This window comes from Vigna angularis, chromosome 4 (assembly GCF_016808095.1).
Source record: "Vigna angularis cultivar LongXiaoDou No.4 chromosome 4, ASM1680809v1, whole genome shotgun sequence".
In the NCBI taxonomy this organism is placed as follows: domain Eukaryota; kingdom Viridiplantae; phylum Streptophyta; class Magnoliopsida; order Fabales; family Fabaceae; genus Vigna; species Vigna angularis.
The window spans coordinates 185288-210529 of NC_068973.1; the positions used below are offsets into that span (position 1 = coordinate 185288).

General features: G+C 32.3%; 1 protein-coding gene and 1 pseudogene across 1 annotated transcript; one reads left to right on the forward strand and one right to left on the reverse strand.

Moving 5' to 3' along the window:
• Positions 1 to 2115: 2115 nt before the first annotated feature.
• On the reverse strand, positions 2116 to 6863 carry LOC108322277 (potassium transporter 5-like; annotated as a pseudogene).
• Positions 6864 to 9627: 2764 nt separating this feature from the next.
• Positions 9628 to 12350, forward strand: LOC108322228 (uncharacterized). Its single transcript, XM_017554252.2, has 4 exons — positions 9628 to 10610; positions 10854 to 11084; positions 11333 to 11424; positions 11547 to 12350. The coding sequence occupies exons 1-4, from the start codon at positions 9969 to 9971 to the stop codon at positions 12166 to 12168; spliced, it is 1587 nt and encodes a 528-aa protein (XP_017409741.1). The 5' UTR covers positions 9628 to 9968; the 3' UTR covers positions 12169 to 12350.
• The last annotated feature ends 12892 nt before the right edge of the window (positions 12351 to 25242 follow it).

Sequence of the window (25242 nt, forward strand, 5' to 3'; positions counted from 1 at the left end):
TTCCGCCATCCATCACTTTGTATGCCGCAAGTTAAATTCTTTCTCGTCTGGATTTCCTGTAGAATCAAGTATTTTTTTTCCCCACTGGTACGGTTATTGCCTTTAGTCAAAATAGCGTGCTATCCCTCCGCTGCTACCATTTGGAAAGGAAAACCATGTCATAAATCAACTTTCAATGTCTCCTAGAGGGGCTTTACTTTATTTTTCATTTACAAGATAAATTGAAATTTAATATCAAGTCAGCACCTTTGTTATTTTTTTATTTTGGGTACAAGTATAGACCAACATTGCATTTCTCACTCAAACAGAGCAGAGTCGAAGCATCCATTATCAATGTTGGCTAAATACATTTAACTAATAAATAGCATTAGAGTTCTATTGTTGCGGAGCTGCTTCTTGACCTTGAATCAGTCTCGGTTCCCCAATGCTAATGCAGCGGAATCAATATGTACAAGCAAACAAGAAGAAACTTTTTGCTTCAATCTGTCAACAGTCTCCACCATCCCTTCACTTTCCGTGTTGCAACTGCTCCTCAGTTTGTCCAGCCACTCTTTTGCATGGTTAAGGTGTGACAGTGTTAGAGCTATATTATTGGCTTGCTCAATATGTCTCCCTGCAACATCCTTACTATCCTTGCTCTTCTCACGGGAGCTAACGGAAAATCCAGCATCGAATGTCTTTTCGAGATACATCAGAAACCACGATCTTGTCTCATTTTAAAGTAACTCTCTCAGCTCGTTGATCTCTTTCATACCGCCCCCTTTGGACCATTCTTGTTTCTCAGTCCCTGATAGTTGGGTCAAAGGTTTTGAAGACTTTGCCGTGCTTTTAGCGGGCATCAAACCTGCTGTCTTACTAGATTTATGCTTTTCTAAGGGAGTTGAAATTCTGTATAGTTGAAGTGATTTATCATTCAATTGAGCCGTACCATTTGACTGGTCCATGAGCTGTTGGAGAGCAAAAAATTTGCTTAGTGTGGCATGAGGGTTCTCTGAAGATGCGAAAGAGCAGATAGAGGGGCACAAAATAGCAAAAGGAACTATGCTTTCATTTGTAACCCACCCAAATTAACTGATGAAGGCGTTTGCTTAAAAGACAGTATATACCTCAGGCATTTAACTGTGGTTGTTGCTGCAGACGCTTCTTTTTGGGCTTATTCTACAACCTGAGATGCTAGATGGATTGGCGATTAATGACAATGATCAACGTTTCAATTACGTTTAATAGAGGGACATGTGATAAGAATGAACAATAGAGAGAGAGAGTGAGTGAATTTTTTAATGCACCTTTCCGGGGCTGAGAAGCATGGCTGGCAAAGAAGACCATGGAATGGTCTCAGTGCTCTTGCTTTTATCTTTAGCGGGAGACAACAAATTTATATTCAAATTTTCCTGTTTAGTAGGACTACTGTGTTTGGCAGAAGTGCGCACAGAAGGTGCTGTGACAGCTTCCCTGATGTTAGATTGAGCGACGTCTTGCTTTGGTGAAAATGCTTCAAGTCGAGTGCCAATTTGAGTCATCGGGAGCGTGAAATGAAGCTCATTTTTTTATGAGAGTTTATCTGTGATCTTGCACTGGCGTGAGTGGCTCGGATCATCAGTGTCAATCTCTCTGTTCTGTCAACAGCTACCGCTTCCCTTTGTTTTTGTTTTTTTTTTCATGGTTGTTTCTGAGTATGCAGAGCAACTCATATTATACTTAATCGTAAACACCATAACTCCTATCAACACCAATGGCCAAACCTACACATTCTGAACCCACTCTCTTATCTGCTAATTTCTTATCTACTATCCTTGTAATATCACTGCCACTCAATAATATTCACAACATGGGCTAGTAAAATACAATTTCTATTCTACTTCAATTCAAAATGTTACGTTTTTTATTTTTTAAATGTGGTTTACCATCTTATTCAATCACAATACAAGATAAGTTTTATGTAAGTCTTTTAAAACTAAAATATATCAAAATTTAAAATAAAGATAAATTTCTATTTTATATTTAAGTTTATGAACTAAAAACATATTTAATTCTAAAAAAAACACACAACAAAATTAAAAAAGATAACAATACACATTATTTTATAATTATAGATCATAAGCTAAGGAAGATATATCATATTTCATAGGTCATTCCAATTTTCAGAAGTCTGTTGCGAGGGATTGTCATGGAACACTGACCTTGTCTGCAATTATTTTGGAAGAAACTGTACACATAATTCACAATGATCTTATTGATGATAGAGAAATTTGGGTGAGCCACAACCTCTGCTTCTGCCAACATGTACACCACGTCTTTGTCCAATGCTTTTTTCTAAGAATTTGAGTTCCTCTTCAACTCCATGGATGGATGTGTCACTCTCCCCCAATGAACGAATGGAGTCGGGTGAAGCTGATGCTGATTGATTGGTGATTATTCTATTGGAGGAACAATGTGCTTCACTCTTATCACTGTTTTCAACAACCGCTGCTTGTTCGATTGCATTTCCACTTCCCTCCACCTCCACCATATGGTAGTTCTCCTCTTGAATGAACGCTTTTAGATTTTGTATCAATTCTAACTCAAACTTTGCAAGATCTCCAAGAATATCATTGTAACCATGCCTCACAACACAACGAAAAACTTTGTACTCTCTTGGCTCCACCTGCCGAAACAAGAACTTCTCCTCTGATGCAACACTACTCACTGGAATTGCTTTAATAGAAACAAACACAAGAATAGAGTGGACAGATGGAATGCAAGCTATAAGGTGTGGGAATATGGGAGGAATGCCTTCCACCAACTCAGAATACAAAAGTCCAATTCCTGACACTCGCCTTACATCTGGGTTGTTCCTCACTTCATTCATATATGTACTTGATACCTTGTTTTTTAACTCAAACATGTATCTTTCTTTGTGCACATAATGCCAAATTCCCATAATCAACGTCAAGATCATAGCTGATACAATTGAAAAATATCCTCCTCCTGTGAACTTGGTGAGTTGAGATGTTAAATAAACTAATTCAACAAAACTGAATCCAAAGAAGAACAATACCACACACCATATACTCTTTTTCCATAAAACAAGCATTATCAGCGAAACTAGAGTTGTTGTAATCATCATATCACCAATAACTGCAATCCCTGCATATATCCAAACAAACGTTTATGTATGACTCGTTTATCCTACATCCTTTCCTAACGTAAGATATAGACAAACAAGCATCAATAATAATAATAATCACTTACCATATGCATGACTAATCTTTTCTGTGGTCTTGAAGGCAGCACACACCACAATACATGCAATCATGAACATGTAGTTGATTTCAGGAATATACACCTGACCATGATGTTTGATGGAAGTGTGCACCACCCTAACTCTTGGAAAACAACCTAGACTTAGGGCTTGGGATATAATGGAGAATGCTCCCGTAATCATTGCTTGGCTAGCTATAATGACAGCAGCAACAACCACAACAAAAGTTGGCCAATATAAGGGACCTACATGTTATTTTTAATTCTTGATTAATTCACACATAAAAGGAGAAATTAATTTATTAAATGTGTTACTTAAAAGGACTACTTCCAACTTGTTAAATGTATTATGTCTAGATGGTTAAAATAAAATTACTTACCTGGAATGCAATCATAGAAAGTATTGGCTACATTGTCAGGAAACTTCCTCAAATATGCTGCTTGCCCAATGTATGCAATCACGATTGATGGACATGTAATGAAAGAAAAGCTTATCTACAACACATTATATTGCATCATCAATTTAAGTTCAACTATACAATCAATTGTAGCTTGAAACACCTTTTGTGAAGAAATTAACCTTAATAATAAATATATTTACTTACTTAAATGACTTGTACATTAAAGTGACCCAAGTCAGCAAACATAGCCTCAGATCCTAAAATGACATATATATAAGTTAAAATAAAAGGTTAAATAATTTAATCCGGAATAATTAAGAAGAGATATTAGTCAACTGTTATGCATAAAAAAACTCCACCAAGTGATAACCATCCATTCTTTCCATTACGTTTGAAGTAATCATATATATATTTTGGATAAAAGGCACGTAATACTCCAATGTCATATTTGAATAAGTTGTAAAAACCAATTCCAGCGATGAACAAAAACCACACCAAAATAATTGGAGCAAATGAGAATCTCACTTTATCAGTACCAAAACGTTGAACAGAGAATAGGACTATTAAAATTGCTATTGTGATTCCCACAACAGCATCTGAAAAAATAGAAACAACATTAAGCACATTTGAAAGAAATTGCATTTAAAAGAAGACATGGTAGGACGTTGATGACACACACCTTGACGTAATGATTTACTGATCCCACTTACAGCTGAAAGTACTGCACAACATTAAGCAATATAATAGTATGAGAGGAGCTTAATTGCTTGATAAATATATTCCCACATTGATTAGATAAACTTAGAAATATAAGAAATTGAGGAACCTGATATTGATGGAGTAAGAATGCCGTCTCCTATAACCATGGAAGTTCCCATTATTGCAAGAAGCACAAGCACAACTCGTGCAACATTACTGCCCTCGAGTTTCTGTTTTAGTTTGTGAGCCCGTTTCATCTGAGTCGATGGGGTTTCTAATTTGTAATTAGAAAGCTCCCTATCCTCTGGTTGTTCATTTGGAATCAAACTCATTTTTATGTGTCTACATATTAATGAATACAGTGCAAAGGCTCCACCTGTGAAATCACATAATAAATAACTTACAATCATGATTTTATATTGAATAAACATAGCAATCACACTTATTATGTTAATTTTATCTCACACAATATATTTGATAATTACTATAAAATTATCATTCTATCATTTTTATGTTAGATGTTAGATATATTATATTTATTTTTTAGTTTTAGTTAGTTTATTATTATTTTTTATTTGTATTTTGAACTTAACTTATATTTCTTCTATTATAAATAGAGGATTCTATGTGTATATTCAATTCAAGGAAGATCAATTCTATACATACGTTTTTAATATATTCAAGATAAGGTGTACTACATTTGTCATAAGTTCTCATTTTTCACTAAACAATTTACTATTTGTTCTATTTTTTTCTAATATTTATATATATATATATATATATATATATATATATATATATATATATATATATATATATATGTGTGTGTGTGTGTGTGTTTTATTTCACAGTTATTGTTTCTTAAACACTTGAGGTAAAATAAAATAAAAAGTTGTTACAAAGAATATTAATTAAATATAAATAAACAACAGAAAATTATATAACATTTATTCATCTTTTTTGTTTGGTGATTAATGAAAAAAAATATTTTGGATTTTATAATAATAATTATACAATTGTTTGATTTATTTTCTATGTTGATTTAGTTTTCATCATCCATTTCGTAATACATATTTAAAAATATAAGCATAATATTTTATATTTTAAAATTGGTTTTTTTTTCTAAAACGTCCAAAGAAATAAAAGAAACACATAGAAAGGACAATAACTCTGTCAAAGAAAAAACAAATTATTACGATAACCGATCCAAGTTTGAGAAAAAAACAAATTTGACACCAAAACCGATTCAAGTTTGAGAAAAAAAGCAAATTTGACACCAAATCTGGGTTTTGTTTGAGTTCAAAATTGGACCACTCCTTTCATTTGGTTTTCACTTAATATTTGTTTAGTGTAACAAATACTATACATCCGTAATAATAAATTTGATTTTTTTTAACATAATCATAAACCGATCATAATAAGTTATTATTATTTTTAATTATTTTTACTAATATAAATACACATATCATTATTTTCTATTTTTTCTCTAATATAAAAAACAGATGTACAGATGCACAGACACATTACTCACATTCACGCTGCATGCACGAAAAGAAGAAAAAATGCAATATAAATATCTGTCTGTCACCATTTTCCAAACAAAGAAAGCATAGCTTAAATTTGATGTAAAAGCTTGGTTATAGATTAAATAAAAGGAATGGTACCGTTGCCATTATCGTTAGCCCACAGTACGATGAAGACATATTTAATCATAGGTACGAGGAGGATGGTGTAGATGATAAGGGACAAGACACCCAGAATATCATCCTTATGTTTTATTCCATTGGTGAAGGTGCTAGCATATACGTAAAGGGGTGATGTCCCAATATCACCATATACAATTCCTAGACTTTGAAATGCTAAGCTAAGAGTAATTCTCCACCCCATCTGTTCAAATAATAAATAAATGAGTACATGTATTGATAAATTATGAACTGAGAGATATGTGTATAAGATTACCTTGTGTGCATTCATAGAAACTCTTCCAGCCTCTAAATTCAGAGAATCTATGCGCCTTAGTTCTGCATGTGCTGTTACACTTGTTTCCTCCGTGCTCTTTCTTCCATCAGCTTCTCCTTCTGCTCCAGCCATCTTCACTCCCCATACACTTTCTTCCTTTTCTTCTCCCATGCATTAATTTTTATATGCAGTTCTTGATACCTCTTACTTACTGATCCTCTACAAACCCGATCAGCCAAAAACAATGCGCCAAGTTATCACTGTTGGATGTAAAATCAGTTACATTTTCTTTATGTATAAAGCTGTAATACTCTTTCAGAAATAATATACAGAAAAAGACATTTCAGTGTACCTTGTGTGTGCTTGGTTTCTGTCCGATCCTTTCTCTCCTCTTCGTTTCTGATTTCCTCTTCTCCTGGAGCTTCTCTTTCTTCTTCTTCTTCTTTCTGGAATCTGTGACTTTCTTTTCTTTTCTCTGAAACTGGTATCAAGAGCTTAACTGCAAAAGATCTTTGTGAAAGCTGTGGGTCTGATAAAGTCTGAAGCAGTTTGGTATATTCCAGAAAGAAGAATATTATACATTCCCAATTGAAAAATTGAATATTATACATACCCATACACAATAATGTAGGGATTCTTTATTAAAACAAATGGGGATGAATTCAAACAATACATGTAGGAACCAATTTATTTGTCATACCATCGAATGGCACAAAAACAAAAATTAGATGTTTTGTGGAATAAAAATGACTATAAGTAAATTTTTATATTGATAAATAATTAGGAGTTAATGATTGTCTAGTTTTAAGATTAGACTCATAAATACAATGATCAATTATTAACCAAATTTCCAATTTAGGGATAATTCACAACTTAAAAGGAAGTATAATTGAGTGAGAAAGGTATATACCGTGGGTTTATCATCCAAAGTGGGTGATCTTAAACACCAATTTTAGAAGGGTCAAAATAATATATTTAAAATTTATATATTTAATCATTATCACTAATTAAATAAAAGTACATAATTTAATATTAAAATTTTCTTGGATGTTTCTTCTTAAAAAATGATAGTTTTGAAGTACATTCGATCGTAAAATAGCTTTGAAACAGAAAAACAGACTTTGACTCATTGTCCAATGACTGGTCTCCCAACAAGTTCTTTCGTCCAACAAATTTATCAAAATGTAATAATCAAAACTAAATGTTCACCTAAAGAAATATGTTTGCCAATCAAACTTACAAAACTTAAAAGAAATTACAAAGGTAATTAAATGACTGAAAACTATTATATAATTAAGTTATAAGCTATGATTTTGATATTTTGAATTTTGAGCTTCTTGTAGCATCATGAGTTTTAAAAGAGATTTGTTCTTCCAAGTTTTGATTTCTTGACTTTGTTATAAGTTCCTTGAACTGAAATGATTCATCTTCAAGTTCTTCTAGTATTTGTTCCATAGATATATCAGTTTACCTTTTTTTAATAAAAATGAAACAAATGAAAAATAAAAATGTAATAATAAGTTTGCATATAAGATAACACAAAGTATTATCAAACACAAAAAGAGAACATATAAGAGATTGGAAGACTGTAAGAACCTGAAAAATAGAATATTAGAGTTGGTAGGTGTGTTAAAATAATGAGACAAAGTATTATCAAATTTAAAAATAAGTTGATTAAATAAATAGAATTTATAAACTCGTCTCATTATCTTAAACACTTACATTTTCTCTAAAACACTATTTTCTTGAACTCTTTACAATCTCTATAAGAGCTCTAACTTCTCGATCATCTGTTTCATCATGGACAAATACATTTATGATTTTGGTTTGTTTACTTTAAAATGATGATGCTTGCCATTTTATGGTCTGAAAATGATTACTCTTTTATGATTATTTTTGTTGTTAGTTACAATTATGTAGTATCTAAAGCCAAAGTTTTATCAAGATCTTAAATTAAGAAGGAAGTTTTATAAAAGAAATTATTAAAGTATACTTGTCTTGGAAGTCTCTAAACCCATTGTCTTGGATTTGCTTAAGGTCATGACTTTGTTAAGTTTATCATGGTCATTCAAACTAGGAGTGATTGTTGCATGTAAATGGTTTCTTGAAGATAATAGTTCTAGAAAACATTATGTCTACTTGAAGAAATTTCCGATTATTAGCAAGTGTAATGACCAATCATATGATAACAAAGTTTAATAATAGGAGAAAATGTTTTATTAAAGTCATACTTAATAACTAGAGATAAAGTCAATAGTATATAAGTAAGTACAGATCTCATTTCACAAGTCAATTTTGTAAAATGAAGTTAAATTTAAAATCTAATTCATATGTGAGAGGAAGTGGGTTTGTCACTTTTTGTCTTTCCTTTTCTTTTTCTTTTTCACTTGTCTCATCTTCATTTTTTTCCTTCTTTTTTTTCTACTCATTTCTATTTAATTTATAACAAATATTTAATTAGATTTGACAAAAAAATTAACCTCTATTTTATCAATAAATTTTCAAAATTTTATTATTGACGAATGTATTACAAATTTAATTACAGACATATTTTAAAAAGGTATTATTGATAAATTTTATTACGATAGGGTCAAACCTAGAATACAAATTTTAACTCCTATTTTAATGATAGAATTTATCGAAAGAATTATTGATTAGTAATAAAAATTGTGAATTACTAATGAATTTATTATCTGTAATTAAAATCCTAAAATTTGTAGTTAAAATTTGCTTGTAAATATTAAGACAATTTTTTTAACAAATTTTTTTTCATCTACAAAATTTGGTCAGGAAAATAATATTTTCTTATAATGCATGTATTTTGTTTTACGTGACTCGTTAGTTTTTTTTTTCGATTTGTATTATTTTATTTGTTTTGAAAAATTATTTCAAATATTTTTTAATAAGTCTATTTTAAAATTTTAAAAAGTATAAAAGCATTTTTTTTTCATTATTTGAGAAATTGTTCAAGGTTTTGAAAATAATAACAAGAATTCAGGGTATCATTTAAACTAGAATGTTGTAATCATAATAACTAAATAGTTTTACAAAAGATTTAAACCAAGTATATAGAGTCGTAGGATTTTTTGTGTTTAAGTAAGTCGAGCTTAAATAAGTTAAACCAAGGTCTAATATTGAGGATCAACAAAAGAGAAGTAATCGATTGTGGGTCATCTTAGGAGAAATTGACATGGGAATATCCTTACCTATCTTAATGTTTACATTGCCTCTAACTTAAAAAATGAAACGCGACCAGATTGAACCCTACCACCGTAAAGACCACGATGTCCAAAAGATAGACATAATAATATCTCATTTGTGTTGTGTTATAAAAGGGGCTGATTTGTCATTTTCGTGTCTGACAGAATGTGTTGTAAGTATAGGATGGTCCCTTGGCTTGGCTTCAAAGTCAAGAGAATTGGATGGTTACGTGCCCTTCATGCAAACCTTTAGATGTTCTCTGTTAAGCCATATCGGAAGCCCTACTGTCCTGTGCTTCAATCATCCCTTAAACAGTAATATCTTACATGTTCACCTGCAAAGAAAGCTGTTTTTCTGCTCATTTTTTTTGTTCACTAAAGATCTCATGATAACATTCAATTTCCTGTTACTGACACTTGAAAAGTATAACGCATGACATTTACAATTTGAGTTGCAAGGGGAAGAAGAATGGCATCCCTGGTGCCTGGAGTTCTACTGAAGCTTCTTCAGAGTATGAACTCTAACGTAAAAGTACGCGGGGAATATCGCTCTGTTCTTCTGCAGGTGATCAGCATCGTGCCCGCACTATCTGGCTCTGAGTTATGGCCTAACCAAGGGTTCTTCATAAAAGTCTCCGACTCTTCTCACTCAACCTATGTCTCACTTTCGAAGGAAGACAACGAGCTCATATTGAATAATAAGCTGCAGCTTGGGCAGTTCTTTTATGTGAATGGAATTGAGGCTGGCACACCTGTCCCTATTCTTGTTGGTGTTAGAGCACTCCCTGGACGCCATCCTTTTGAAGGCAATCCCAAGGACTTAATGCAGATGTTAGAACAATCAGAGCATCCTCATAGTGATGGAGTTAATGGTTCTAAATCCACGGATTTAACAGAAGCCAAAGAGAACCCAAGTTCAAGTCAGAAGATTGTTATTAAAGAGGAAAAACTAGGTGTTGCATCCAGGTATATGCAGGGTGTTCTGAATCCAAACTCAAAGCTTAACGGGGTAGAGGCAAATATAGGAAGCAAAGGAAATGATCTAGAAATGGGCACAGATGGTAAAAAGGTGGGATCTGCGAAAGGAAAGCAACTAGACATCAAAGGTCAGGTATGATTCTTGCTCTGGATTCCCTTTCCTAAAGGCTCAAGAATGTATGGTTGTTATGTAGAATTTAACTCATTCTATGTAGCTTTGGAGTAACTGGGAAAGTGAGTGATATATAGAATCAAGTATGATTGTTGGCCTTGAATGAAAATTGCAAAGAACTTCATTGAACTTATCAGATACAATGAGTTCGTTATTTTTGTACTGTTGTTGAAAATTATTCAATAATAGATTTTAGCATCACAGGTGCTCCCAATGACTCAAACTGGCACTCGACTTGAAGCATTTTCACCAAAGCAAGACGTCGCTCAATCTAACATCCGGGAAGCTGTCACAGCACCTTCTGTGCGACACAGTAGTTCTACTAAACAGGAAAATTTGAATATGAATTTGTTGTCTCGCGCTAAAGACAAAAGCAAGAGCACTGAGACAATTCCATGGTCTTCTTTGCCAGCCAAGCTTCTCAGGCCCGGAAAGGTGCATTCTTATCATATGTCACTCTATTAAACTTAATTGAAACGTTGCTCATTGTCATTAATAGCCAATCCAATGCGTGACGAATTAGCATTGGACTTGCATTGAAACATGTGTTAGACTTAAAACAAACAATATTTAATTTGATCAGAGCACTTGGATTTTGCGTATTAACATGATTCTTTACTTGGCAATCATACAAAACCCAAACCTAATTTCCTCCTTGTCCACTTTATTTCCTTTTACCCAAGGTTATTCTTAGAAGGAAACATCTAGCATCTCAGGTTGTAGTACAAGCCCAAAAAGAAGCGTCTGCAGCAACAACCACAGTTAAATGCCTGAGGTATATACTGTCTTTTAATCTAAACCTTGATACTCGTTAGTACATTTGGTTACAAATGAAAACATAGTTCCTTTTGCAATTTTATGCCCCTCAATTGTCACCTCTTCATCTTTGGTTTTCAGTATGTTCGCCAACATCTGCTCTTTCGCATCTTCAGAGAACCCTCATGCCACACTAAGCAAATTTTTTGTTCTCCAACAGCTCATGGACCAGCCAAATGGTACGGCTCAATTGAATGATAAATCACTTCAACTGTACAGAATTTCAACTCCCTTAAAAGAAAAACATAAATCTGGCACGACAGCAGGTTTGATGCCCGCTAAAAGCACGGGAAAGTCTTCAAAACCTTTGACCGAACTATCAGGGACTGAGAAACAAGAATGGGCCAAGGGGGGTGGTATGAAAGAGATCAACGAGCTGAGAGAGTTACTTTTAAATGAAACAAGATCGTGGTTTCTGATGTATCTGGAAAAGACATTAGATGCTGGATTTTCCGTTAGGTCCCGTGAGAAGAGCAAGGATAGTAAGGATGTTGCAGGGAGACAAATTGAGCACGCCAATAATATAGCTCTAACACTGTCACACCTTAAGCATGCAAACGAGTGGCTGGACAACCTGAGGAGCAGTTGCAACACGGAAAGTGAAGGGATGGTGGAGACTGTTGACAGATTGAAGCAAAAAGTTTATTCTTGTTTGCTTGTACATATTGATTCCGCTGCATTAGCATTGGAGAACCGAGCCTGATACAAGGTCAAGAAGCAGCTCCACAACAATAGAACTCTAATGCTATTTATTAGTTAAATTTATTCAGCCAACATTGATAATGGATGCTTCGACTGCTCTGATTGAGTGAAATGCAATGTTGGTCTATACTTGTACCCAAAATAAAAAAGTAATAAAGGTGCTGACTTGATATTAAATTTCAATTTATCTTGTAAATGAAAAATAAAGTAAAGCCCTCTAGGAGACATTGAAAGTTGAATTATGATATGGTTTTCTTGTCCAAATGGTAGCAGTCAAGGAATAGTATGCTATTTTGACTAAATGCAGTAACCGTGGAAAAAAAAAACTTGATTCTACACGAAATCCAGACGAGAAAGAATTTAACTTGCGGCATACAAAGTGATGGATGGCGGAATGACAGTAATAAGAGAGTGGATCCATAATAGATAAACAAGCAAAGTAACAAATAACGAGCTATAGTGTAGTGAAGCACAGACAGTTTGGAAAACAAAAACAACACATAAGTATAACAGTGGCTACAAATTAGCATCGCATTACGAGCATAATTTCAGTTAATACGAGGCTACTTAAGAAAATAGATAGAATAGATTACTGAGAATAAAAAGAAAGGCATATCTATGAACTTAACTTAGTACTGTCTGAAAGTGAGATATAAGCGACCAGGGCGTAGATTAGTGTGTTGCAGCAAGAGGTTAGGGGCAGAGTTTGGATGAACAGCGCTAACCCTATGGAATACATTTCTGGAGGGGCCACCAAAGATCAAAACATCCCCAGATTCGAGTTGCAGTTTCTCTGCCTTGTCGGGATCCCTGTGATCTCCATAGAGGAACTGAGCAGAGTCTCCGATGGAGAAAGATACGACGGGCAAGCCTCGGCGAAGAGAGTCTTCACTTTCATCCTTGTCTTGATGAAGACCCAAACGGCCAGTTTGGGAGTAAAAATTGACAATGCAGATGTCGGGTGAGATGGAGGGAAGGCGATTTTTGAGGAACGAGGGCGTTGGAATAATGGTTGTGTATATTACAATAAAACATATTTTGGTAATAGGGAAAGAAGATAGGTGAAAAAAAAAAGAAAATAAAGTTGTTTAGCGGAGGGAATACCAAAATTTTTAGAAAAAAAGTAAAGATATTTTTCTTGTTTAATTAGTTTACTGTTAATAATTTATTCATTTTCATTAATATTTTTTAGCATCTGATTATTATCACAAATACAAATTAGCATTATATGTTTATGAATAACAAAAGGTCTTTATTTATTTTTATTATATTAAAAATATAAAATAATTATTAAATCACATAGTTAATTATAGGTTTAATTGTTTTTCTTAGAGCTGTAAAAACGGGTAATCCGACTCGATCTTACCCAGCTCACCACGGATTAGTCACTTAATGAGTCAATCTAACTCGGTTCACCTATTAGCGAGTTGAAAAAAATTCAAACCGAGCTTGACCCACCAGAGGTTGGTGTATCACTTGTCCATTTATAATATTAGAGTCTTGAATAGATAAATGTATAATATTTTTCTCTCTTGAAACATTTATTTTTTATCTCCATTTACAATATAATAAAAAAATGTTAATTAATAATATTGAAACACAAAATAATAAATAATTAAATTAAATTAGGTGAGTTGGTGAGTCAACCCGGCTCACCATGAGTTCAACCCGGATAAGTTAGATTCTAAGTGAGTCATATTCTAAGTGAGTCAGGTACTCGCATAAAAAAATTACATTTTTTTTCAAACCCAACCCAGCTCAAACCCGTGGTGGGCCGAGTTGGCTCACGGGTTACAACCCATCTTGACAACACTAGATTTTTCTTGTCCTTAGTGTGTCAATTTGTTCTTCACTTTTAAAAAAGTATCAACTTCGTCCACACTTTGTATAATATGTCTCAATCAAGTTCAATTCTATTGACGATGTTTAAACAAATAACATTAACTTATTGTGAATATGTGTTGTGCATATTTTAGAGTAGTGGCATTGTCTTGGGATATTTACTATGATGTGTAAGCCAATAAAAGCGTTACGTGAAAATTTTGCAATTAGGGTTTAGATTTGGGAAAAAAACTTAATGTTAATAAAATCAAGCGTTTCGAGTAAAGAAAAGGAATTTGGAGATTTTTGATAGAGGATTGTTGAGTCGTGGTTGAAGAGAATTCGTTATCTACATTACGAACATAGAACAATCGTTGTTGGAGGTTTCGAAAACAGAAACACATTTGGGATTTCGAAATGCATTTGGCATTCTCATGGGATATTTTGAACACTAAAGTGAGTTCCATTGTCCAAGGTGTGTTTTTGTTCAATGTGTGTCTGTGTTTGCTTTATGGTCTGTTTCGTTTTGGTCTCCCATGAAGTTAGATGTTTGTTTCGTTGTAGTCTCCCATTATGTATGTTGTTCTTTGCTTGTGGTGTCCCATTTTTGTTTATGATCTTTTCAATTATTTATTTATGATCTGTTGTTTTCTCTAGAATGTTGTTTATGGTCTGTTGTTATTCTAAACCATGAATGACATTGATAAATATTCAATTAACCCTACGCTCAAGCATGTAATATCTAGGTAGAAGCACGAAAAACTAAGGTCATACTAATTCATGTGAGAAATAAAAAAACTATCATTGGTAATTGTGAAATAAGCAAACAACATAACCTATAACCTATTACATATTAATTATGCCTGAGTTGGTTTATGATTCTCACTGGTTCAAGAGGTTTCTCTGTTAAAATATACTACAATAGTTGAAGAAAAAATACAAATTATGTCATTTGCTTAGATTACAAAAATAGATAAAATTATGTCTTTTTCCCATCTCTACCTTCTCAGCCTAACAACGACTCAAACTGAAGACCAAAAAGATGCAAGAGTTGAGCAAGGTTAGCATCCAACAAATACAAGAAAAGACTAAAGAAAAAGAATTGAAACTCAACTTACTCAAACAGATAAACTAATTAGTCTAAATTGAAAAGTCATGATCAATCCTATTGTCTTAGTTCTTCAATCAGACTAATAGAGGATGAAAAATCCTAATGAAAAGTCAGAGATCTAGAAAAGTAGTTTTTAGAAAGATGATGTGTTTTAAAATAATGAAACTTAGTTTATAATAAAGTTAACTATATTAAAACAATTTAATATTAAAATAATTGAGTTTCATTATTTTTAAACTATTATCAATTTTAAAATGCAAATTTCTAGTTTGTATTGATGAATATCTTATATTTATATACCTTTATAGTGAAAAGAAAACAATATAATAAAAAACATTGTAAGAAATATTAACTACATGACAACAAAACCTCAAATGATAACGTCCGAGTCAAAAACAATTTTAAATGACTGAATGGAATAGGTTTATTTTTCTTCAAACTCGCAATTGTTGATAACAATATTTTTATACTTATGTTTATTCATATTACATCAGTTATTATGTTTTGATTTTTTTTATTCTTCTCTTTCTTTGGATCAATGAAGAAGAAAAAAAAACAGTGAAAAATTAATAAAAGAAAGAATGGGAACATTTATTGAAGATCAAAATCCATGAGAATGGTCCCCCATGAGAATTAATTAATTAATTAATAAAACCTATTATTGTATATAGGCCATGATCCGGTATTAATGAGGGAATGAGAATGAGCTAAAAACTGGGCATTGTTAACAAGCTATTATGAAAATCCATTACAGTTCATTTGATTAAGAATATTTTTTATGATTACCTATTGTCATGTTCCAAAATGTTTGGTGTTGTGGTTTGACTAAAGAGAAGTAAGAAAAAGACGAGCATTCATTATTCATTGATGAAAGTAGGAATATGATAAAGGTGTGAACAGAAACTAAACATTTAAAATTGGCACATATTGGCTATGTTTGTGAGAGAGACTAGACCATGATGTTACCCATAAAAACACGAAGAAGGTACCTTTCCTTTCCATCCTTACACACTATTCTTAATGCTATTTTAGATATAGGTAGCCTGTCACTCATAGCTCATCGTGTCAACATATCTGTTTTGACTTTTCGATAAATTAAGAGCTTTCATAATAATCACCAATTTTACATTGCGATCATCTTAAAAATCTTACAGTTCATGCATCAACTAGTTGCTTAATGAGTAACTTTGAATTAAAATTTCTCCCATAGAAAACTCAGAATTTCACTTGTGACTCATGTACCAATCCCTAATCCCTTTTAAAAACATTTGTTTTAGTAGCTTGAAGAAACTTCATCATCCAAAACTCCCATGAGTTAGGGTAAGATAAAAGTGAATAACTCGACAGTAGAGATGACAACGAGTAGACTTAAACATAGATAATACTCACTCTCTACTCAATTTATAACAAAAAATTTTCTAGATATTTGTTATAATGTGAATAAAATGTGAATATTTCTATTCAATTTACAACAAAAAATTTTCTAGATATTTGTTATAATGTGAATATCTGTTTAAAAATTATCTGTAAATATTTTAAAATTTATTGATATTAGTAAATATTTAAAAAAACCATATTTTATAAATTTTTAAAATTAAACTAAAAAAAATAATACAAATCAAATTAAATATAAATTAAAATTGAATTTTAATTAAATTTAATAAAATATAAATTAATTTTAATTTTACTAAAATTTAACTTAATAAAATATAAATTAATCTTTTTTTTTATTTTTTTATGTATAACACGTACATGAATAATATTTATATCTAATTTATTTATAAACAAATATTAAAATATCCATTATTTATTCCACAAATAATAAACACTTATAGATCTCATATACGTATCGCAAATTTTATCAGTAAATATATGTTAATATTTTTGTCATTCCACTTAAATTTATTTTCATAGAAATTTTTTATTTTGTAGAATTTTTTTTAATATGACGCACATAAATTATGAGTTAGGTGAAATTGACATTATTACTCTTTTAATGAATAAAGCACCCGTGATGAAATATTTTTCTTTATTCTATTAAAAAAAATGCTAAGTGTACATTTAAACTTACTGATAAATTGAAAGTTACAAAAGAATACGAGGTTTATTTAATGAAATGAAAGGAAAATTTTGTTTGGAACGAAGGAAAATTTTAGAATAGGACAAAGGAAAAATAAAGTAATTGTTTCTCCGTCTGTAATATAGAAAACAAGGAAAAATAGACAACGAGGTCAGTCAAATATTCATTCTCAATTTAGAGATTTAAGTGGTTGTAATGTGACTATAAAAATATCGATATTATATTCATTCTCTTTATTTACATACTTCCTTATAAAACAGAGAAAACAGTATTACACAAATTGTTTTAAATTGGCTATATTCAAGTAACATTTTATTTTCAAAATATTTTACTAAGCATAATTAATTAATATTGGAGAGAATATTTTAGAATTTTAAACGAGAAGTAATGGTTAGTACGGAAAACTTTTGATGTCCCTATATAAAAAGAGTAGTTGGCATGATTTTCGTCAAACTCATTTTTTTTTTGTCTTGACTTTGGCAAATTATTACAATAACAGTTTTAAATTATACTTATTTTGAAAGAATTTTTTTAATACGAATTAGTGGCACCAAACACTCAGAGAAAGTCTGACAAATAAAACAGTACTCTTTATTAACATGTACTTAATTTTATGCTTTTTTAAGTATGAGATAAAGTCGCGTTGTTTCAAAACTAGCAAAACTATTTGTAATTTTTTGGTTTTCTAATTTTACTTTTCTGTTTTTCCTCTTAGACTTGTACATATTCTCCTATCATTTATATTATATAAATTTAGTTTTTTAAAATAATTTCATAAAATATTTTAAAACTAAAAATTAAAAAATTAGAATATTAACAGACTTTATCGTTAACTACTAATACATAACCTCAATGCTATATAATATTTACATTATTCCGAAAGTTTTTCAAATGATAATATTGAATGAGAAGGAACAGAGCATAATGGGAGGTAGGTAGGAGGTTTTGGCTATCAAAATTTTAAAATTTTGTGTATTACAATAAAAACTTATGAAGATGAAAATAGATAGATTTTTATTTTTTTTATAAAGTATGTATTTAATGTTAATGAATAACAAAACGTAAAATTAAATATAATAAAAAATAAAATTATTAAGATTTTTTTTCTCATGCTTTTTGACTTACTTACTTTGTCTTTTAACATTTATTTAGTATTACACTATAAAGAGCTATCACATATTTAATAAAATAGGACAATTGACAAAATAAGGAGTAAAAGTTTCATCATAGTTATACAAAACATAACTACAAAATGTAACTTTATACATGTCAAAAGAAACAAAACTATATACATAAAACTAATCTATAGAAAATTACATATCCGCGAATCCTCCCTCCAAAGCTTGTTCTACAGTCACCTCGTCACCTTCTGCTCACACCCACCGGATGATCATAGCCAAGAAAGAAGCACTGAAACATACAAAAAAATCACAAACAAAAGGGTAAGCTAGATATTAAAACAATTTATACAATATACTAATATATCAAACATCATAATTAAATCACATAAAACAATCAACTCAAACATCCTAAACATGTCAAGACTTAGACTAGACTGTCCAAAACTTAGAATGAATGTCGAGCTTTGACGGGTTGTGCCCTTGTGGTGGCCTCTACTGCTTTGCAAAGTCATTGTCAATGGGTTGTCCCCTACCACACTCACAAGGTTAGTCTGTTCCACGCCTTTAATCATACTGGAAGCATCCAAGATTAAGACCTCGTGCTACTCTCACCACATGTGTCAAACTTCTCTCATTAAGAATGAATGACCATTAGAGTGTTAGGATAACCTTCAAGACTGAGCTACATGCATTCATACTAATGATACTTGAAACAACCTACCAAGAATTTCACCTTAGAAACTCTTTTCAGCCATACTTCAAATACACACATAACTTCATGCATAAAATCTCATAAACTTTCTCATTGATATTACTAAACAAGCATTACGTTACCCTATCAATTTTTATCCATAAGAAAGCAAATAAAGTATAAAATAAAAGGCACCAATATGCATACAGGAAGCCCTAACCAAAAACTAAATTTTAATTTTTTTTAAAGGTGATATTCGATTATCACACTTGATAATCGATTATTGCCGAAAGGATTCATGCCGAAATGACCTTATGACTGGAATAATCGATTATCAAGTGAGATAATCGATTATTCTTATCAGTTTAACAACCTGATTTTTATGGTTTTGGTGCATCTTAGACATATCCAAATGATCAATTTAGAATTTGTAACATTAATATTGATACAAAAACATATTTATAGATGAAATAAAGTACTATATTGCTCATTTCGATAGGAACTAGATGTACCAAACCAATTCAACAACTCAAAAGTACCTAAACTCAATTCTATCACTTGCAACACTAAATTTCAACAACTAATAGCTTGAATAAGTCCTAATGTACTTAACAACAAACTTCCAACCATCACAGTTAACCCATAACATCTAATTCAAAATCTCACTCCTCAAAACCCTTAAAACTAGTTAAAACCAAGCCAAAATCAACATATCAATTACCAAAGATTATAGTATCAGTTTTCTCTCATTCTTAAGGTCCACAAAAATTTTAAATTACCCAAAAACAAACATAAAAACTCTAGTTTATATCATATTTGCTTCCTTTAGATTTTCATCTACTAAAACCCCTAAAACACTTTAGAAACTACCTTAAAATCATACTGTTTTGACTAACATTCCATTCCAAACATCATATGTTCATTTTCTTCAACAACAAATTATTAAAGACCTATTAAACTTGTTGGCAAAAATCAACTATAAAGTTTTGATGATGAACAGAGTTGCACAAGTCAAGACAAATTGAAGATTTATGTATTTTTAAAGCTTTTGTAATAATCAAAGTTGATGAAGTAGTACTCACAAATGTATTAGGACCGATTATTGTAATTTACATTTAAATGCTGTTGAGTTTCGTCCTCATTCTGTTTTAATCGATTAAACCTAGTTTTAATCGATTAAAACCGAGGCTGGCCCTGAAAACCCAAGTGCCACTGGAATAATCGATTAAAGTGTATAATAATCGATTAGCTAATCGATTAATCCTGAGAATAATCGATTAACACTGACCGTTGGGGATTTCAGATTTGAAAAACTAGCCGTTGTACTCATTTTAATCGATTAATACTTATGTTAATCGATTAAATGCGTTAGATGGCCCGTTTTCGAGAATGGAAGGGTATTAGGCTGAGTCTATAAAATGGCTCACTCTTTATCTCAAAAACAACTCTTCCCTTGTGCCAAAGATCTCTGAACTCTTTGAGAACTCTGTGAATTTGCTGAAGCTAAGGAAACTCTTGTCTGCAAAGTCCTGAAGTGGTACTGTGGTGACAGAGGAATAGCTGGTTCATCCTTGGTGTGTTTGAGGAAGTGTCTGGAAGAGATTCATCCTTCGTGAAGCATTCGAAGGAGGTGGTCATCCTTTGTGAAGATTCAAAGGAGGTGTAAGTTCATCTCTTGTGGTTTCAAGAGAGGTGGTAATTTCTAAACTGTTACAAATTATTTTTCTGCGTGACTAATATTTGTAATTGTTTTGTGATAGTGAAAAAGGTTTATCTTGTTTGAGATAAGCGACTGGACGTAGGATCCTAGTGATCTGAACCAGGATAAAATCACATGTGCAATTTTTCTCTTTCCCTTACTCTGTTATTTACATTCAATTATCTGCTTAGTAAGAAAGAATTAAGAGAAAAATATTAAAAAGGCAAAATAAAAGTATATAACCAATTCACCCCCCTCTTGGTTTGTTACCACGCTAATAATTCCGCTGCAGCGATTCTAACAATTGGCATCAGAGCTTGCTTTGATAGTCATTCAAATGGCAGGATCACATCAAACCTTTGCAGAGGGTGCATCAATCAATAGACCCCTACTATTCACAGGTGAGAACTATGCATTCTGGAAGGTAAGGATGCAAATATTTATTGAATCTATTGATTGTGAAATTTGGGATGTTATTGCATCTGGTTCTTCTGTTCCTACTAACAATATACAGGAACCAAAGCCCCGTGGTCAATGGACCATTGAAGAAAAGAAAAGATTTCAGAATGACGTTAAAGCTCGGAATATTATTGCATCAACATTGACTGTTGATGAGTTCTACAGGGTTTCTGTCTGCAAAACTGTTCAAGAAATGTGGGACGTGCTCAGAGTAACACATGAAGGAACAGATGACGTAAAGAGGGCAAGAAAGAATTCCCTAATTCAAGAATATGAAATGTTCCAGATGAAGAAAGGAGAAACAATTTCTGACGTTCAAAAACGCTTAACCAACATTGTCAATCATCTCATTGGACTAGGTAAGTCATTTGATACTGATGAACTAAACATTAAAATCTTAAAGTCTTTAGACAGGTCGTGGCAACCTAAGGTGACTGCAATCTCGGAGTCACAAAACCTCAACACCATGACTATGGCGGCACTATTTGGAAAGTTGAGGGAACATGAATTAGATCTTGGAAGACTTGATGAAGAAGAAGCAAAAGCCAAAACCAACAAGAAGAGTTTGGCATTAAAATCAGAGGTTGAAAGAAGCAAAGGTAAATCGGAAGATGAAGACTCAGACGAAGAGGAAACTTAAGCCTCGTGATCAAAAGATTAAACAAATTCATGAAGTCTAAAGGTAAAGGAAGGTTTAGGTACGAAAAGAAAGATAATCAAGCATCTTCCTCAAATTATCGATGCTACAGCTGTGGAGAAAAGGGGCATCTAAAGGCAGACTGCCCAAATCAGAAGAAAGGTGAAGACAAAAAGGAGAAAAGATTCTTCAAGAAAAAGAAAGCATACATTGCATGGGAAGACGATAATGAGTCCATTTCAGATTCAAGCGATTCAGATGAAGAAGCTAACATCTGTTTAATGGCAGATGATGATAATGTCAGCCAAGTATTACAAAAATCAAGAAAAGTCATGTGGTGTCTCGATAGTGGTTGCTCAAAACATATGACAGGAGACATAACAAAATTTACAAACTTTAAAGAAAAGGAACAAGGCTTTGTTACCTATGGTGACAACAACAAAGGAAGAATTCTTGGAAAAGGGGATATAGGAAGCAAAGACACCTTGATGATCAAAGACATACTATATGTAGAAGGACTGAGGCATAACTTAATTAGCATCAGTCAACTGTGCGACAAAGGATTCAAGGTAACTTTTGAGAAGAATTCTTGCACTATTTTTAAGAGTGATTCTTCTGAAATTGCTTTAAAAGGAGTTAGACATAATAATATTTATCTAATTGATTTAGAAAACGTATTAAATAAAAATATTTCATGTTTAGTTGTTAAAGAGGAAAACCCATGGTTGTGGCACAGGCGTGCTGCTCATATACATATGCAACAACTTAACAAACTAGTATCTAGAGAACTAGTAATTGGTTTACCAAAATTAAAGTTTGTAAAAGATAAATTATGTGATGCATGTCAAAAGGGGAAACAAGTTAAAAATTCCTTTCATTCAAAAAATATTGTTTCTACTTTAAAACCTTTAGAACTTTTACATTTGGATTTATTTGGTCCTTCAAGGATAAAAAGTTTTGGTGGAAACTATTATGCTTTAGTTATTGTTGATGATTTTTCAAGATATACTTGGACCCTGTTTCTCACTCTTAAGAGTGAAGCTTTTAAAGAATTTAAGAAGTTTGCTATTTTAATTCAAAATGAAAAGGATTTAAGAATAAAAGCTATTAGAAGTGACCATGGTGGTGAATTTCAAAATGAATTATTTGAAAATTTTTGTGAAGAACATGGTATTTCTCATAACTTTTCTTCGCCTAGAACTCCCCAACAGAATGGAGTAGTAGAAAGAAAGAATAGATCATTAGAGGAACTTGCTCGTACTATGTTAAATGAAAATAATGTTCCTAAACAATTTTGGGCTGATGCTGTAAGTACTGCTTGCTATGTTTTAAACAGAATGTTAATTCGACCTATTTTAAAACGTACTCCTTATGAACTTTTCAAAAATAGAAAACCAAATGTTTCCCATTTAAAAATCTTTGGATGCAAATGCTATGTTTTAAACAATGGAAAACATAATTTGGGAAAATTTGATTCAAAAGCTGATGAAGGAATTTTTCTTGGATATTCTTTAACTAGCAAAGCATATAGAGTCTTTAATAGAAATCTGCTTACAATAGAAGAATCCATACATGTTACTTTTGATGAAATTGTGGACCTTGAGGCAAAACCTCTTGAGTTAGAAGAATTTGATGCAGGAACAAGTGAAAATTCATCAAAGGAGACAAACGAAGAAAAGAATAATGACGATCCTCAAGATGAAGACTTAAATAAAATATGGCAACAACCTAGAGGATTATCTTTGGACAACATAATTGGCGATATCACACAAGGGGTAAACACAAGAAGTAATACTGCAAATTATTGTATGAATGTCGCTTTTGTGTCACAGATTGAACCAAAGAACATTGAAGAAGCCCTTCAAGATGAAAAATGGTGTATCGCAATGCAAGAAGAACTCAACCAGTTTGAAAGAAATCAAGTATGGGAATTAATTCCCAGAAAAGACACTCATCAAGTAATTGGAACTAAATGGGTGTTCAGAAACAAACTGGATGAAGAAGGAAACATAACCAAGAATAAAGCTAGGCTTGTCGCAAAAGGATATAGTCAAGAAGAAGGTATATATTATGATGAGACATACGCTCCAGTTGCCAGGTTAGAGGCAATACGCCTACTTCTTGCTTATGCATCTATGATGAAATTTAAATTATTTCAAATGGATGTTAAAAGTGCTTTTCTAAACGGTTATATCAAAGAAGATGTATTTGTTGAACAACCACCTGGTTTTGAAGATTTTAAAAACCCAAATCACATATACAAATTAAAGAAAGCACTATATGGCTTAAAACAGGCACCTAGATCTTGGTATGAACGTCTGAGCAATTTTCTGGTAGAAAATGATTTCAACAGAGGAAAAATTGATTCAACCTTATTTATTAAAAAGAATGGAAAACATTTTCTACTTGTTCAAGTATACGTAGATGACATTATTTTTGGTTCATCTAACGCAACTCTCTACGAGAATTTTGCTAAGTCCATGCAGGGAGAATTTGAGATGTCAATGATGGGAGAACTTACTTTCTTCCTCGGACTTCAAATCAAACAAATGGAGGAAGGAACCTTTATATCTCAAACCAAGTATTGCAGGGAAATTCTTAAAAAGTTTGCGATGGACAATGCCAAAGAAGCATCAACCCCCATGGGGACATCCTGCTACTTAGACAAAGATGAGACAGGTAAAGAGGTAATCCAGACCAAATACAGAGGTATGATTGGCTCTTTATTATATCTCACTGCTAGTAGACCTGACATCATGCAAAGTGTATGTGTGTGTGCTAGGTTTCAGTCAAGCCCTAGGGAGTCTCATCTCACTGCTGTAAAATGTATCTTTAAATATCTTAAGGGGACAACATCCTTTGGGTTATGGTATCCTTCAGGCTCTGCACCTAGTCTTGTAGGATTTTCTGATGCTGATTATGGAGGCTGTAAAATAGATAGGAAAAGCACCAACCTGTCACTTTTTCGGTAGCTCCTTAGTCTCTTGGCACTCTAAGAAACAAGCCTGTGTAGCCTTGTCAACCACTGAAGCCGAATATATTGCAGCGGGTAGTTGTTGTGCACATATCTTATGGATGAAACAGCAATTAGAAGACTACGGTATTCATTTGGATCATATTCCGCTTAAGTGTGATAACACCAGTGCCATAAAACTCACCAAAAATCCCATCATGCACTCTAGAACCAAGCATATAGAAATTAGGCATCATTTTATTAGAGACCATGTACAAAAAGGTGATTGTGAAATGGAGTTTATAGATTCTAAGCATCAATTAGCGGACATTTTCACCAAAGCTTTGCCCAAGGATAGATTTTTTGAGCTTAGGAGAGATCTTGGAATATTAGAAATAGTAAAATAGGCATATTTGGAATTAATCTTGCATTTTTCGTTGTTTAACGCATTTAATCTGCTTGTAAATCGATTAAAAACGCTACCTATAGATTTGCGACTGGAT